This window comes from Sphaeramia orbicularis, chromosome 21 (genome assembly GCF_902148855.1).
Source record: "Sphaeramia orbicularis chromosome 21, fSphaOr1.1, whole genome shotgun sequence".
NCBI lineage: Eukaryota > Metazoa > Chordata > Actinopteri > Kurtiformes > Apogonidae > Sphaeramia > Sphaeramia orbicularis.
Window position 1 is genome coordinate 26734847 of NC_043977.1, and position 18029 is coordinate 26752875.

The 18029-nt window shown below is 39.5% G+C and overlaps 1 protein-coding gene across 2 annotated transcripts; it reads right to left on the bottom strand.

The window, feature by feature from the left end:
* Positions 1–3012: 3012 nt before the first annotated feature.
* On the bottom strand, positions 3013–15416 carry etv5a (ETS variant transcription factor 5a). 2 transcript variants are annotated; one of them, XM_030124407.1, is made up of 13 exons: positions 15260–15416; positions 13205–13344; positions 12895–12988; positions 12709–12756; positions 12206–12256; positions 10363–10486; positions 9860–10150; positions 9409–9731; positions 7330–7392; positions 6866–6934; positions 6102–6271; positions 5876–5977; positions 3013–5377 (listed from the first exon to the last, which is right to left on the bottom strand). In XM_030124407.1, exons 2-13 carry the CDS (start codon positions 13250–13252, stop codon positions 5147–5149), a joined length of 1614 nt encoding a protein of 537 aa, XP_029980267.1. In that variant the 5' UTR covers positions 13253–13344; positions 15260–15416; the 3' UTR covers positions 3013–5146. The 2 variants fall into 2 exon arrangements, with proteins under 2 accessions (XP_029980267.1, XP_029980266.1); XM_030124406.1 differs by having other exon boundaries at positions 5870–5977.
* Positions 15417–18029: the final 2613 nt, after the last annotated feature.

The following is an 18029-nucleotide window of genomic DNA, read 5'->3' on the forward strand; positions in this document are numbered from 1 at the left end:
ATACCGTTACAGTAACTTTGCTGTTCTTGAAAAACCTGATCTGGGCTAACATGTTTGAGTGTAAATCAGTTGCTAGATGTTATTTGACTTTAATTAACAGTTGTCTTCAAAAAAAAGTTTTTTTGCATATTATTCATTTATTTACAGGGTGGGGAAGCAAAATTTACAATGAACATTTAGTTGTTTTTTCTCAGCAGGCACTATGTCAATTGTTTTGAAACCAAACATATATTGATGTCATAATCATACCTAACACTATTATCCATACCTTTTCAGAAATTTTTGCCCATATGAGTAATCAGGAAAGCAAACGTCAAAGAGTGTGTGATTTGCTGAATGCACTCGTCACACCAAAGGAGATTTCAAAAATAGTTGGAGTGTCCATAAAGACTGTTTATAATGGAAAGAAGAGAATGACTATGAGCAAAACTATTACGAGAAAGTCTGGAAGATACTATTAAAGAAGAACGGGAGAAGTTGTTGTACTCGAATATTTGAGGAACACTTGCACAAGTTTCAGGAAGTGTGTGAAGGCAGTTATTGAGAAAGAAGGAGGACACATAGAATAAAAACATTTTCTATTATGTCAATTTTCTTGTGGCAAATAAATTCTCATGACTTTCAATAAACTAATTGGTCATACACTGTCTTTCAATCCCTGCCTCAAAATATTGTAAATTTTGCTTCCCCACCCTGTATTCATTTATTTGTTTTGAGCAATAGTAAGAATTAAGCATTTTTTGTGTACAAGGAACTAATATCTGAGCAAATACATTAATAAATTAAGGTGATCAAAACAAAATAGCAATTGCCATGTACACTAGTAATAACAAAATATATTCAAAATGTACTGCTCTGTGAAGTGAGTAATAACAAGTATTAGAGTATGATAAAATGTGAGAAAAAATCAGATTAGCTGCATTAAAAATGTTCTTATCTCATAGTTTTCACACAGTATATCACTTTCTGATATTGCGTTTTAATACATGTTTCTTTGCTTCAGAAATTAAACACATCTTGAACATATTAGTAACGCCATAAAAAATAGGTTCATTAAAAAAAATGTAATCACATTGTTTTTTTCATGCCTAAATAGGCATAAAAACACTCAGGAAAAAGAATCTTGACAAAGGTTCTCATAATTCATGCATCAAAGAGTTAAACTACCAAGCAGTAGTATAAGTACATCTGCGTAATTAAAACTATGAAAATGATACTCTTATGTAATGATGTTAAACTGATTTGGGCATTTTTAGCACATAGCAAATGTCAACAAATAACCTAACAAGATAATTACATTTATACAGTTTCTTACCTAATTTGACTTTTAGACAGCGGTGTCAAACATGCGGCCCGTGGGCCAAAACCAGCCTGGAAAAAGGTCCAACCCAGCCCACGGGATGAATTTACAAACTGCAAAAATTACACGGAAGATATCAACAATCAAGCATGTTAAAATCGTTTTAGCTCAGGTTCCACATACAGAGCAATTTGTTCTAAAGTAAAGTAATAGCATAATAACCTATACATTTTAACTCCAAATGATCTTCTTGGTTTAATGTGCAAAAAAATAACATTACACACAAAAAATATTTACATTTACAAACTATCTTTTAACAGTAGAATGTGAATAACCTGAGCAAATATGAACTTCTTCAAATGTCTAAAGAAAATGTGCAAAAAAAAGTGCAATTTTAACAATATTCTGCCTGTTACTAAATGTTTGTGGATCCGATCTGTAACGTACACATGTAAATGATAAGTTGAGGCATATTATTGTTAAAATAGCACTTATTTTTCTTCAGAAATTCATTTTTTTCAGCTTATTCACATTTTTATGAAAGGATAGTTTGTAAATGTAAATATTGTCCTAATTTATAAGTTATTAAGTTATAAGAGGTTTTTTTTTTGCACTAAAACAAAGAGAAAAATTTGGAATAGTCAATATTTATAGGCTATTAATAACAGACTATTAATTATTGCAATTATTTTATTGGTCTGGCCTATGTGAGATCATATTGGGATGAATGTGGCCCCTGAACTAAAATGAGTTTGACACCCCTGCTTTAAGCACAAAAGGTAAAATGTTCTCATTACAGTGAAATATCTAATTTTACATCTGAAATGTTCAATGAAAAAGCTAATGCATCAAAAGGTAAACATTATGAGCAGCAGTAGTAGTAGTTGTGGTATTAATAGTAAATATATGCCATCCTAAAATTATGGATGGTTTAGATGTTCACTGTTACTGGTGAATTTAATTGTTCTTCATTAACAGCCAGTACTATTTTCAACTCAAAACATAAAACTACATTCATTTGTTGTGCAGATTTAACAGGATTCAACGTGTAATTTAATCTCATAGTTATTGTGTAGAGTATGTTTCATGTATTTTACATATTTCTTTCAAACAAGTCTGATCCTTGAATGAATAATTCCACCAACTCAAATTAACTGCAATGTCTGTCCAGAATATTTTGGAGCTATTTATCAGTCTAGTGCTAAAACTGTAAATTATTTACTGCTGAGTCATAGTTGGCCATGAATATGTTAAAATAATCAGTCCAAAAATGTTCAAATAGCCATTTTCTGTTCTTTACCCTTCAGTTATTGTACATTTAACTTCTTTAAGATTTGTAAAATGTCTGTTCATTCCAAAACTACATAAAACTAACAGCCAAGTTTGTGCTTTAAACACCTCAAACCACCAACGTCATGTGCATTCACTGACTGACTGGAGATTCAACATGAATTTCCTGGCTAAGAAATTGAAACACATGAGATAAGTGTTTTCTACAGTTACACGGACATGTCTCACAACACATTCTCTGTGGGTTAGAACAAAGTAATCATTTACCCAGAAATGTATTGCAAAGAGCCAGGAGAAGCATGTGACTCATGTGAAATGAGCCAGGTCAAGCACAGTTACTGCCAGACCACAGCAGCCTGTCAGCTGGCTGACTGTAGGCTGGAAGGGGAGGGGGTGGACAAAATGATGAAACACACCAGGACTGCAAGCAGTGAAGCATAGAGGACCGTTTATTGTACCCAGTACAGATTATCATAAACTCAGCAGTGTAAGAAACACATTGTGAGGGGAGGGGACTGAAGCCTATACAAGTGCAGACAATCCCTGTGTATGGGAAGGATCTCATGATTTAACGTGCGTCTCTACTGTAGCCTTCGCTGGAACTCTGGCCTTTACACACATACTTTACAGCCAAGATAATAACATCTTCACATACACGCTCCAACCCAATACAGAAGCCTCTTAAAGAAACAGTCTGCAGTAGTAGCATCATAAGGATGAGGGTAAGTTTTAATAAGGACAGTTTTTTAAAAAGGTACATATCTATTAGAGCCAGAACTATACAGCTTATACATTAAAATCAAAACAAATGCAGCCTTATAGCAAAAATATATACTTTATATAAGTTTGTCTTTGCCCCCGTTCAGAAACAAAATGAACACAAAAAAAAAAAAAAAATTTGCAGAATATCACAAATATCTTCTTTGTCCAAAGACAGTAAAGCGATATGTTGGTGAACACACAGTCTTGACTGATTACACCATGCAAATAGAAGCGGAGGCCTCTTGTTGACAACTTGTGATTGGCAGAGAGGTGTCCAAAAATGGTGTCAAAATGTCACCCCTTTCTTTTTTTGCATGCAAGGTCCTGATGCTCCTGCCATACATTGGTGCATCAGAGGAACTAGTACACGGCCAAGGAAACATCAAGCACCCAGACAGAAATACAAAAAAAAGGAGCAACATAACCGTTTATCATACATGATTTCATTAGCCGCTCAGGGAAAAATATGTACTTTGTAACGGAGGAGCGCTAATTAAAACCCGACCGATTCATCAGTATGGGCCCATCACAGATATTGGTGTATACGCTTTTGGATAAGTGTTGATATCAAAACCTTGATTTATAGAACATATAATGCAGTAATAAATGGTTAATTTCTTAATTCAAGTTATACATTTTGTTGAGTTTGTTTTTGTTTGCTTAGTTATTTGTAAGTAGTGAAGTTTACTGTTCAGTGCACATGTCAGACTTTGGATAAGAAGGTTTATTGTTAAACTGTAGAATATTTGTGCCAGGGGTTTGATGGCCACTTTTGAGAGATCATAGTAAAAACAGTTTATACGTGTATATATAATCCTGTATAGTGGCCCCAGAAATCCAGAACCGGTCGGGCTCTAGCACTGACCTCGATCAACAAAAGGACCCAGCAGTGATGAACAGATGTGAAGAGGAGTGTACTGTGTAGACTGTGGGCCCCTACCATGTTATGCAGTCTCTAAAGGGAAGCAGATACAATCTCTTACACGGGCAGAACAGTTAAAGAACGTAGCATTTACACGAGAGAACAGCCCAACCAACTAGCCTGAAATACAGCAACATCCCAGAATCCTGAGCTCTGGGTCTCTAAACTGTCAACAGAACATACCAGGCATATTTTCAAAAAAGTAATATCTACAGAAAACAAAGTGGTTTGTGGGTTTTGAATATGTTGTGGGTTGTTTGTCAATCCGTTTTTGCAAATTAAAGCCCTTTGACGGATCTTGTAGTTAAAATGCAGTGACATGAAAATGGGGGACCCAAAAAGGCAACTATAGAATAGTGCTGCAGTTAGAATATCTTAGATTTTAAATATTTTGCTCTGTTGGATATTTGATTGTTTTAATAAAAGCAGATTGTCACAAAATCAGAAATGTAACAACTCTTGCAGTCTTGTACAAAGGGGGGTCTGGCAGTTCTTTTAAAGTTGGAGGCCTTGGGCCTTGCTTTGTTTGGTCTCCACAGCAACAGCAGCCTCTTGCCTTACTTCAGGAATCTTGTAAGGTGGGCAGAACTGTTTTCATGATGGTCTCTCCCTCTCTCTCTCTCATTAGATGGCATAGCAGAAGAGCTGTTGCAGGTTTTTCCCTCATTCTTCTTAGCCAGGGACCTTACGGAGTCAGACTGTACGAAGGTTTTCCAGGGAGGAGAGTGAAACTTGAAAGAGCAGAGCATGAGACTTTTTTTCTTCATGCTGCTCAGCAGTTCCAGCTCCAGGTAGAAAGCCTGGAGTGGGCGTCCAGAGACATAAGGAGTGTCTGTGTGTACATGTGTGTTGTGCATCAGGACCACAAAGCATTAGTAGCCATAGCCGTCCGGGAAGGGCAAGGCTGCCACACACTGTTCCCCTGCATCCAGCAGATACGGAGCTGTTTCATCATAATGGGTGAGGGGCACTGTGTCATCGTCCAGGCCGGGGAGGCTGTCGGGGTCTGCCTTCAGGTTGGGCCTCTGGTTGTCAGGGAAGGCCATGGAGAACAGAGCCTCTGGGTCACAGACAAACTTATACACGTACCGCTCACCAGCCACCTGGGAAATAAAGAGAACATATTTGACTCACTTTATTGATCCTGATTTAAGTAAGGTGGTAAAATGTGAAGCAAAAGCAGAAAATATATTAGATTTAGTAAAACTGGGCATGATGCCTGGATCCCAGCAGGGTTTCCTTTGTATACATTGTACTGTGGCAGCCTGCTACTGCCAGATCACTGTCACCAGTGCTTCAGTATGTTGTACATTACCCTTCTGTGTTTTAATTTGAAACAAAGGCCTTAAGAATCCAATTTTTATAATCAAATGTGATATCTGCCCACATCTGATTACTTGAATATCACACTAACAATAAATAATGTGGAAAAAATCACTAAATTATACTTTAATTTGAAAGGCATTTCAATAAATTTCTCTGTTGGAGTTAAATATTTACACCTATAAATGTAAGCCTGTATCAGTTCCAAATACTATTGGTTTCCTCTATTACCTCCTATCATCCCTTAAGAGAAAAGAAAAGGGTGAACGTGCCTTTACCTTCTGCATGATGCCCTTCTCGTAGTAGTAACGCAGGGAGCGACTCAGTTTGTCATAATTCATGGCTGGTCTGTTCTTCTGGATGCCCCAGCGACGAGCCACCTGACAACACAAGACACACATATAAAGAGCTGCTGTCAGTTACAAGTGTATTGAATAAAAAACATACAATCCATAGTTTATAAAGTTGTAGTGGTTGTACTAATTCTGAATAGTGGAGACTGACCTCCTCGGGTTCTATGAGTTTGAACTCCATGCCGCGACCGGTCCAGGCTATGAAATGGCCATTGGCCGGGTCATCCAGTAAAGTGACCAGGAACTGCCAGAGCTGCAGGGAGCCACGGCGTTGGTAGGGAGGACCTTCACGATACACAGAAGGCTCCTGTTTTACTTTTCCTGTGAGTGGAAAGAAGGGGAAGGGAGAAGATGGAGAGGCAGAAGTGGGGAGAGAGATAGAAAAGTGTCAATCAGTACAGCACTACACCACAGTCACAGTGTGGTGATACATTCCTGCCAGATGGTGACTGTGAAGTGGATTTGCAGTTCATTATGCACCGTGAGCAGTGGAAAGATTCTGCAGAAAACGCTCACAGTAGTTCAGGCCGTATTTAGTGTGGTCTGTATTGTTTGGTTTGAGTTAGAAATAAGTTAGGTTAAAAATCTGTAAATACGCTACCCCTCCTTCCCCCTTGAAAATTTTGAGAAATTGTGAAATTATCAGCTGTTTACTACAGAGAATGTTAAATAATTTATAAAATAAAACATATCAATAAAATAGATTTGCACCTATTTTGTCCTTGATCTTAAGGTATGATATTGTATTCGTCCCCTTGTATTTAAACCATTATCAAAAGTAAAACTAATTTATTCACTTTAAACCAGTTGATATAAATAGGCATTCTTATTTTTGGAAGATTTCAGAACTTACTGCAACACAGCTAACGGAACTTTAGAGAGGTTAAAGAAAGAACATAAGTTCCTCAGTCTCACCTTCTAATCTTTCGGGGACCACACAAGTGTCGTCAAAGTATAGTTGAGGATCTCTGTCGAAGGAGAAGTCTGAAATTAAAGGAAGACATGCATAGTTAATCAGATCTGTATAACAGATTGTGGGAAAAATGGAGCCCAGTAACCACCTTCCTCCCAGAGATTCAAAGTGCATACAAAGCAATATAGTTGGACAGTTTCCCAAGAGTGTGAGGTTGCAATATACTGGGCCTCTGCCAGCTGCTGATGTGAGGAATCGACTTTGTGTGGAGAAAGCTACACACCGATGGATTCACTACGCCTTGAAATTTGTACGCTGCTGACCAGTATTCTTTAGGCAAGCTAAAACTGAAGTGCATTTGTTCCCTCAAAGTCACAAGACTCAGAGCCACAAAAGAAAGGACTAATGAAATAACTCAAACAACTGAGACATAAAGAGACAAAAGCATGCAGTATGATGAACTTACTTTCATGGTTATTTTGGTAGAAGCTCCCTGTTCTCCCAAACGTTGACTGACAGTTAGGCACTTCTGTAAACAAAGAACATGGGCGTATAAATTTAGACCAGAATAATCACAACTTTACTGTCATATCAACTGTGTGATACATCAACATCCGCCCTGCAGCTGACAGATATATTTGGGGCGCTGCTGCTGTGCAAGTACAGCAATAAAAAGCTCTAATGACTATATGGTTCACTCAGTTTATTGTGATTGGTCCAATTCATGTTAATCATAAAAACACAAAAACATTGAGACGTGTTTGGCCTTTAGCTGTCCTACCACTTTGTTGTGTTCGTCTGCAGCGTCAACAGCTGGGCCCCCTCCCCCAACACACACACACCTAAGAGTGGACTAAAGCCCAGATCCCAGAGAACACCGAACAGCACACAACATTGCTTGCATGTCCACCAAGCCCTTAAATAGGATTAGCACCATGGTTGCTGTATTAAATCTCAATGACAATCAAGTTACGCCAGTCCTCACCCTGAGGGGTCAAAGTCTGTCTTCCGTTTGTTGCGTCTCTGCTATACGAACCCCTCCGCCCATTACTCTGTTTCCTGTCTACAGATAAGACAACCAGAGATCAATCAAGGTTTTTCTTAAGTCTGTGTCCCTTGTTGTCCTCACATTAGAGAAGAAGCTACAGGAAGTAGTCATGAAGGACGAAACCCAGAGAAAGGAACATACATATGAACTGATTTTTTTTTTTTCAGCCAATCTTTGAATTTATATTATTTAATTTTCCTGATTGTTTTGCCCTGTATTTTATTTGTGTGTGAATTGTGCCCATGTTGCATGGTGGCAAAGACAAACCTTTTGGACATAGTTGCAAATAATAACAATAAATATAGATTTTAAATGAAGCACAGTATATAGTTATGCAATCAAAGAACTGAAATCAGACAAGAGCTCCAACATTACAGTGCAGCACTGATATATCAGTATTTTCCAGGTAGACTAATAATTTATAACCGATTACATTTCAAAAGGAACCCTGTCTGTAGAAGCAATATGTTCATGTTGGTTGGCTGAACATGCATATCTCCCATCCATCTAGAGATGTGAGGCATCTGTGACGTGGGTATTTAAAGGCCATAAGAAGCTAAGAGGATTTGTTATTACATCACTGCCAGCCGGACAGTCACTACGCAGAAAAGAAAGGAGCGTATATGGAAGTGAATGCGCAAGAGAAGATAAAAAAAAAAAAAAAAAAAAACTGTTGCAGAATTTCAGGAAAAGTGGGTGTTAATGCAGCTGAGCGGGGACAGCAGCTGGCTGTGTGGGCGTTAGGATCAAACAATACACCGAGTTGCTCTGGCTTGTCTGATTTATTTGACAAGAGTAAACAGCATCTCTGACACAACTGTCTGACAAGGCTTTTTTTCTCTACCGTCAAGTTGAAATTTCCAGGCTCTTTCAGTGGCCGTGCTGTGCTGCAGGTCACTCTGTCCTCTGAGGGCAGTGGCCTAGATCTATTCCAGGTAGGCTCAGTGAAGAGGTTCTGTGCACCTGGCTGGATAACCCATTTACTTTTTGCCCTTGGAGGCTTAGGCTGAGCTAAAAGACCCACTTTTACTTTGCTGGCATGACTCGGGAGGAATGATGCAGATTAGACTTAAGAGTGTGTGCATGTGTGAAATGAGCACCTGTGTGCTCAGGCTTCTGCTGCACGGTAAAACTCACAGTCATGTGCCATTAGCCAGAATAAACATGCCCTGACACATTCCTTACCCACCGCCAGAGCTTCATTCATACAGCTAGCCTGCAGGGGTCAACCACTTATCTTCCTGAGCTATTATCTGATATTTAGGAATTTTGCTTTTAGCCTTTTTAGAGTATCACTTTTGTTTTATTTTTAATCCAAAATCTGGTGTTGTCACGCAGCCACCACCCTGTTGTCTCAAACAAAGCCCCTCCCACAGCACTTTTTCACCAAGTAATAATGAGCAAGATCAGAGGAGATACGCAGCCCCACAGTGATGTGCAGATGGTAAAAAATGCACCCAAATTCATTTTCAGCCACTTCCAAATCATACTACCTACCAGAATCAAAGCAGAAGTCACGAGGCTCCTGCTTGATGGCCATGGGATGGAAAGTGGCCTGTCGAGGTGGGCCTGCAGGTGGTCCTGGGGGGCCCATGGTAGGGACACCCTGCTCAGTGTATCGTGGGTCGAGGAGCTCTTGCTTGAAACCCTGTGGAGGTACGGCCACCAGAGGCTCCGACATCTGCCGGTGGTACGGTGGCCGCCCATCACATGGCAGATTGTTGTTGCTGCTGCTGGGGGTCTGTGGCAAAAACTGTGGGCGTCCTTGGCTCTCTGATGGAGGAAAAGGTAGACATGGCTCCGACATCTGCCTCTGAAACCTTAAGATAGCAAAGAGTCACAAAACATTAATTTTGTATTAAAGTAATTTTAACATTCTGGCAAAGACACTTTACTGAAAAGCAACTCCAACCAGTCGGTGGGTTCATCTCTGAGTACGGATGCTCACCGGTGCTCAGGGGTGAAGTTGTTAGCATCCTGGCTGATGGGTGCACAGGGAACAGCAAAGGGCAGGCTGTGGAGGGCTTGCTGGTTGGGGGCTCCAGCACTCGCAGTTATAGGCTGTTGTACGTGCACTGGACGTGGACCTGGAGTTGGATTGGCTCCATGTGGGTGTGGTGGGGGGGTCTGCTCACTCAGTGGATGTGTTCCTGCTGTGCTGGTGGGCCCACAAGGAGAAACTGGTGTTGAGGGAGGGGTTAATGGCTTGAACCCAGGAGTGGGCTTCCTGTCACAGGCACTGTGGAAGAAAAGAAGGAGCAAGGGTTACCAGTGAGAATTCAGCTTTACTTTAACCACTGATAAATACTCAATATATGATTAAGTGACTGCTAGGACACTGTAAGTTTGGTAGAGAATGAAGACAGACCCATTCATCTGCACCAATGAGGATAGCCGTAGTAGCCTAATCATCATCATCATTATCATTATTATTATTATTAATAAATATACCTGTAGCTGTAAAGGCACTTCTCTCCGTAGGGCATGGGACTCCTGTCCTGGCGACAGGGAGAAAGCTCTTTGGACGGAGTCAGCTCTCGTTTGATTTTGGCTGGTGGCGGGCCATGAAACATCACTAGATAGGAGGGAAGAAAACAGAGAAACAACAATACTGAGTGCATTAGATAAACTCCAGATATCACCTAATTGAAGCCATAAACAGAAGTGCAGCAGTTATCTTAACCACATCTTAAACTGATTGATAAATTGATGCATGGGCAATGTCAGTGTATTCCCTCGACTGTCAGAACCACTTAGCAGCTATTTGTCTTCAGCCTTAATGGCAGTCGACTATGGACTTTGAAAACAACCATCTATCCACCACTGCTAGGTAGCATGATACTAACTGCACTGTACACACAAAAGCTATCAAACTGCTCGTCTGATTCCCATTAGGGCGGGCCAATACCAATATCCATGAATCAGTGGGACTGTAATCTAATGGTGGTGAATGATTTTCCTTCTCTTGTGCTGTAACCATTAGACACTAGCTGCAGCTCTTTGTGTATCGGCTGCAGTTTCCGGGGCGCCACATAATAGCCAGCCAGAAACTGGATCCCTTGGCACAGAGGAGCAGGAGCCAAATAAATCACCCGGGGTGCTGATGGACCTAAGCAGGGCTAACAATGGGCACGTGAGCTCGCCTGTGTGCACTGTGAAACCTAATGGTTCGAGTGAGACTCCTCACACTGAGAGGAAAACAAATAAGAGGGAGATTAGGCATCTTTTTGTACTCTGTGGCTGGTGAGCGGAGAGTGGATTAACAGAGAGACACTACTTACACATACTCTGCTGCCTATCCTCGAAGAAACCTCATATAACCTCGACTCCAACCATCAGAGGCTATAAACTTTACAGCAAGTTCTAGGCATACTTAGCTCAGGCCTGAGTAAAAGGACTGATTTACCGCGTGGTGTGGTACCGGCTGTATCTGCCAGCCTAGACTTGGTGAATAGGCGACTTGTGAGGAAGAATGGCCTGCAGCCTGGCAACAACAGCAACTGCCAGACAACTTGTTTTTTTCCCCCCACACGCACAAAAACAGCGTCCTGTCAGTTCAATGTGTAACCACAACCATATTTAAGTCTATGGACTATATATGCCATCACGCAATGCATGCATACAAATGCATACATGTCAAAGCATCAGCCTAAATAATGCGTTAAACTGCAGGCTAGTGGTCAGTTTGCAGCTCACTGGCAAAAACAGGCAGCAACCACACCCTGTCTCCACCTCCTACGCATCAGACGAAAACATAAACTGAGGGAAAGCCAAAGGGGAGGGGGAAGATCATAAAATGCCCCGCTGAGCATAATTCAAATCTATCCTTCGGCTGTAGCCTAAAATGAAGTACAAGTATGTGTCTGGAGCAGGTTGGGAGTGGGATACAGCCAGTCTGGGGAGGCGAGAACTACAACAGTGAGCTCTGAAGCTGCCCTATCCACTGGAATCTAGCCCATTCCAGCAGCACTGCCTGAGTGCGGGAAAGTGTGAAATCAGATTAGGAGCTTGGCTCATGTGATGCCCCATGCCAATCGGCTGATTAAACTCAAAATGGAGGAGAGCGAGGGAGAGCAGCCTTTCCCAGAGCTGTGTTTTGAAGACTGAAATGAGTGAATTTTAAAAGGGTGAATGGAACTCAAAATAGAAAAAAAAGAAAAGAAAATGAAGCAGAGATAAAAAAAAAATTCTTATCAAGAACATGACTATTAAAAAACACAAATTTTATTTTAAGAACCATTTCAGAACATAAACAGATTCACACTCAGATAAACAGTAAGAGTCAGGTACTCACAGCTATCCGACTGGAAATCTGGGACAAACTGTTCGTCATCAGGCACCTGGGCTGTGAAGATACAGGACAAAATCACACGTGAGAAAAACCAACCACACTATAAATCCATCAGTAATGACCCATCTTTATTCATCTATACAAGTGTGATATTGTCAATAAAAACTCTAAAACTGAAATAAACTAAAAATACTTCTAGTAGTCGACTATAAACAGACTGTTTCTCATAAACAGGACTTTGTTCTTCTTGCTCCAGTTGTTACCACAACATAGGAATATTCCACATTCTCATCAAGTTAATCTTTAATCTCAAAACTTACCCAATTTTATCCTGTACACCTAAAAGATAACAGATGTGCCTAGTACTACCTTATGCAACACACTAATAGGACATTACATGTAAAACTTTTCAAAAACTGATTAATCCTGCTAAATGTATTTAACATAGACGGCTTATTGTACCAGAAGGCGGACTAGAAACTGTTCAAAGTAAAAGTAAAACTCACCTTCAGCAATCCAGATCTCTTGTAGTTGACTGAGGTCTTGGAAAAGCTCTGTGAAAGGACACAAAAAAGCAAAACCACAATGAGTTTACATTCCCAAAAAATGTTTGACTGTGTGTGATTTTAAATTAAAATATCCAAATTCCAAAATTGTGTTTTTAAAAAAGTGATCAGACAGACAATCTATACCTTCTGTGTCCTGGGCAAGTTCTGTGTCGATGAATTTCCGCTTCCTTTCGTTTAGAGGCCTGTTGTGAGACGGTTCCTCCACTTGAGATTTGTGCTGTTGACAAAAAGGAAGATGAAGACATGTCAGGCCAATCCACCCATCGACAGAAGAGGTCACTCCCGTCCCAGTGGACAGTGCAGACATGTGTACTGTAAATAGGTCTGCCATTTAAGTAAGCGCATGCTGACAATTGAGGAGGTGCATCTGTAATGTAGAGCCCTGATATGAGTGTAGGGATGAGATGTGCACGGCTGCTATGTGTCTACTTACATTGGGTGGGACCATAAAAGGGACTTGCTGGTCATAGAATCCGTCCATGATATCTGGGTGACTGGGGACTCCGATATTAGGGGGAGGGGGGAGTTGTTCGCTTTAAAGCGACAGCGCCACCTGGGCCACTTTCTGGGTCACTAGAAAGCATAGGATTGAAAAGAAAGCTGATGTCAAAATGTCAACTTGCCTGCAAGAAAGAAGAAATTTCACTAAAGGCCACTGTGTTCTCTCAGGCCTTTATTTGAACAACAAACAACTCTTTGAAATGAGCCATGGAGAGTCAAAGGAACCTGCATAATGTAAACACAGCGTCATTATAAAACACATGTAGCACTGTTATATAAGCCACACTAACTGACCATCTGCGTGCACTAGTTTTCAGCATAATTAGCTTTGAGAGCTTGGGTAGAAGACTTGGAGACCGTTCTGGGTCTGCCTACAGTCTATGGAGAGCAAAACAACATCATGCATTACCAAAAAAAAAAAAAAAAAAAAAAAAAAAAAAAGAAGCGAGAGCTGAAAAGTGTCTGGAATTGAACTTAAAGCTGGGGAGTCTCTGCTGCTGTGAGTACAACTCCATTAAGTTAGAAGCACCAAGAATAAAAAAAAAAAGTTTCCTTTAAGCAACAATAACACAGAAGAGGCACTATCACCGAGCTCTGCTCTCACATCTTCCTCAGCAGAGTGATATGACTCACTCCTCTATCTCCTGTTAATGGATGACGAATAAAAGATAGCTGCTGGGCAATGATTACAGGCGCCGAGCTTATGCCATCTGAAGTCACTGTACACTGTGTCTTAGTGGATATATTCAATCAAAGCAAAGCAACAGCACAAAGATTAAAACAAGTTTCCTTGGTTGAAAATAAGGCAGTCTCTAAAATTTAACTTGAACATGACTATAAACAACATGCTATTTAATTAACAATAAGCATCAGCTGCATACTTTTATTTCAAAGCTCATTTCTGGTTTAACAATTCAACAGAAAATAAGTAAAAGGCTTATAAATTCACCAGAATATAAAAAATACAAATTGTACACATCAAACACCAGTAAAAGCAGAAACAACATATGTTTTAGGAGTAAAACAATGTGCAGCAGTAACAGCAGGTATTAACTGAACAATAGTGAAATACATAAAAGAAAAGGCTGCAAATATGTTAAGTTATACTACAGAAATATGAGCATATGTTAATGATTTAGAACTCACCTACATCCCTAAATTCACCAAAAAGTCTAAAACTGATCAAATATGACAGATTCAATCACAGCAGTGGGAGGCAGATAACACACGTTTTGTTGCTATAAAATAATGTCAAATATATGGAGGAAACGTGCTCGAAAAGCATGATGAATTACAAAGAAACCAGTAATTTAATATTCTACAAAGTAGGAGCTTATTCTGTAGCTTATTTGTGATTTGTACGTCAAAAGAAAAACACAAAAAGTTCTTAAAAGTTGATTTAAAAAAAGTACAGCAAGTTCGCAAGGATTATGTGTATCGATGTTTTCCGACGGAAGTTTGATCAGTCTGATAGTTCTCATTGCAGCAGATTTCGCTAATTTGCGGCAAACTTTTGCGTTTCAAACGGGGCTGGGGGGCCGCGGTGGGGGAGGAAGATCACCCGACACCCCCTGCCTGTGCCGCCCCTCTTCCTCCTCCTCCTCCTCGTCCTCCTCCGCCCTTCCCCCACCCATCCCTCCCTTGTTTTTCTCAATGAAGTGAAACTCGATCCGTGTGGAAACACAGGAGGAGGAAAGAAATGGTTCGTCCATTCATAAAAATCACAAACAGTCGCCTGACCGCAGCGATAAGTCAAAGCTCATATCCACAAGATTAACCAAAGGTCAAACACAAACCCACCGCTTTGCTCAAACACAAGCTCCGTTGTTTATTTTGCGCAGATTGGAGCCGATAGAAAATGGTTGCCTAAGTAAAATATCTTTAAAGAAGATGGCGTGCGCTCGTTTGTAGCCTAAAAAAACGTTAGGACAATGTAACAACCAGACTACACAAAAGCAATATGTCGGTTAAAAATGTTGTTGCTTACCTTGTCTGTGTCTCTATATGTGCTCTCAGTCGGAAACAAAAGCGGTAGAAATATCCACAGTTAAAAAAAAAAACAACGTGTCGATAGTGGTGGAATCGTCTGCGCACTGATAAACTGATGTGCCTCCGTCGACTCACAAAACTTGACTGAGGTTTTCGTTAATGGCCCGGCCAGTTTTCCCCAGGGCTCGAGCGGCACTCAGAGACAGACGCTGATTGGTGAATGGAGCCTGTCTGTTTAGGACGCAGCCAATGGCGTCTCCGCAGCTCATGAATTATTCACCAGGGGGTGTTTAACCAATCACAGCGCAGCACTGGCCTATTTTTATGAATGGCTGGATTTCATTCACTTTTTTTTCAAGCATCAGTGCCAAGATGTTTGTTAAAGGGCCAGCTGCAGTGGAAATGTACTAAAGCTCCTACACATACAGATGAGTTCATCTGGACTCTGGACTCTAATGAGAGGTTGCACCGGTGTACTTTTTTTTTTTTTTTTTTTTTTTTAATTATCTGCCTCGGAGATTGAATGTGCTAAATCTCACATAATTTAATAAAATGAAACAAATGACAAAAGTGCTGGTTAGCTCATGGGCTGTCAAACTCATTTTAGTTCAGGAGCCACATACAGCCCAATTTGATCTCAAGCAGGCAGCACCAGTAAAATAACAACATAATAACCTATATATAATGACGACTCTAAATATTTCTTTTACATTATGAACATGTTTATAATGACTGTATTACACCTCTGCTTATCATTTACACATGTGCATTACAACTTACAGATCACAGTGGATCTACAAAGCTACAACACATTTAGTAAGAGGCGTAACTTTGATCAAATTGCCATAATTTTTCTACAGAAATTTCAAGTTGTTCATACGTTATATAATAATTTTTCTTTACAAGTGACTTCTTTTCTGGAAGATTTTGACTCATGGACCAGTGTTATTGCACTTTAAGGACAAAAAAATTCCACTTAAGTACCATATGATCAGTCATAAATACCCATTGCTACTTTTGTGGCAGTTCCAAAATATTTTTTTCTCTATATTTAACTTTTCTTAAGTGCTTTATCACCATTTATTATGATATTATCCTCTGTATTTTGCATTTTTTTGAGTGAAAATCATGTATTTTCCTATATTTAATTCACTGATCATGTACACGTTTATAAATGTTCAGTTTAAATTTGGGGGTTCTTATATCAGAAACAGAGCAAACTGAAGAAAAAGTTACTTTTTGAGCAAAATATATCATTAACTGAACATAAACCCAATGTCTCCATCCACTGTCATTGATCCAGCTCCATGGGTTTTACTGGTGAATCAATGTTGTAGAAGATGACGGTGTTTCCACATTTACTATGGAGCCTCTGAATGTCCAAATGGGTCATATCTGATGACCATGAAAAGATGAATAACTGTATTTTACACCAATTATTTATATGTATTGATAGGATTAGTGGATCAACAGGTATTAAACAGTTTAGGCCAGTAGATGGTTTTGGTCGTCGGTGGCTTTTTGGGTCTTTACGGGTTAATGAGGTTATTTTATATAAATGTAACACATCCAAACACACAATTCACTAATGTTAGATGAATAATAAAGAGGAAGAAGTATATTAGTTTAATTATGGAAATATATTATATATTTTATATTTTCTGTACAAAAAACAAGCTAGGCTTATTTCACTGTCAACATCACACAATCATGTTCCTTCTCAGATGCAAAAAAAGTGTTTTCATTGTCAGGTGTGATCATTGTTAAATTGATGGTGATGTGAGAGTCTTAGGACACACCATGCCAGAGAAATGTGCTGCTGTACAGGGTGGGGAAGCAAAATTTACAATATTTTGAGGCAGGGATTGAAAGACAGTGTATGACCGATTAGTTTATTGAAAGTCATGAGAATTTATTTGCCACAAGAAAATTGACATAATAGAAAATGTTTTTATTCTGTGTCCTCCTTCTTTCTCAATAACTGCCTTCACACGCTTCCTGAAACTTGCGCAAGTGTTCCTCAAATATTCGAGTGATAATTTCTCCCATTCTTCTTTAATAGTATCTTCCAGACTTTCTGGTAATAGTTTTGCTCATAGTCATTCTCTTCTTTCCATTATAAACAGTCTTTATGGACACTCCAACTATTTTTGAAATCTCCTTTGGTGTGACGAGTGCATTCAGCAAATCACACACTCTTTGACGTTTGCTTTCCTGATTACTCATATGGGCAAAAGTTTCTGAAAAGGTATGGATAATAGTGTTAGGTATGATTATGACATCAATATATGTTTGGTTTCAAAACAATTGACATAGTGCCTGCTGAGAAAAAACAATTAAATGTTCACTGTAAATTTTGCTTCCCCACCCTGTAATAGCTGCAAAATGTGGACATATCAAATACTAAATCAAAAATGGTTAAAAACAATAGGACTCACTTCATCCGATATTTGTGGTGCTCATGTTTCATGGACAATATGACATGAAATCATGTTTTGATCACAAAAAACTGTCAACATTTTCAGATCTGTCAGGTGTTCTACTAATTTTCACCATCACTGAATAAATAAAACTGTTACCCCAGAAAGCACACATAGCTGACAACAGTTACACTGTGGTAACTGCTGCCATAATACAGCCACAAAACTATCCAACCATCCCCACACTGGGGAAAATCCCTATTGCAGAATTCATGAATGTAAGTCAACTCATGTGATTTATATTCTACTGCATCCCTGTGGTCTGGCATGAGTTGGACAAACCAAATA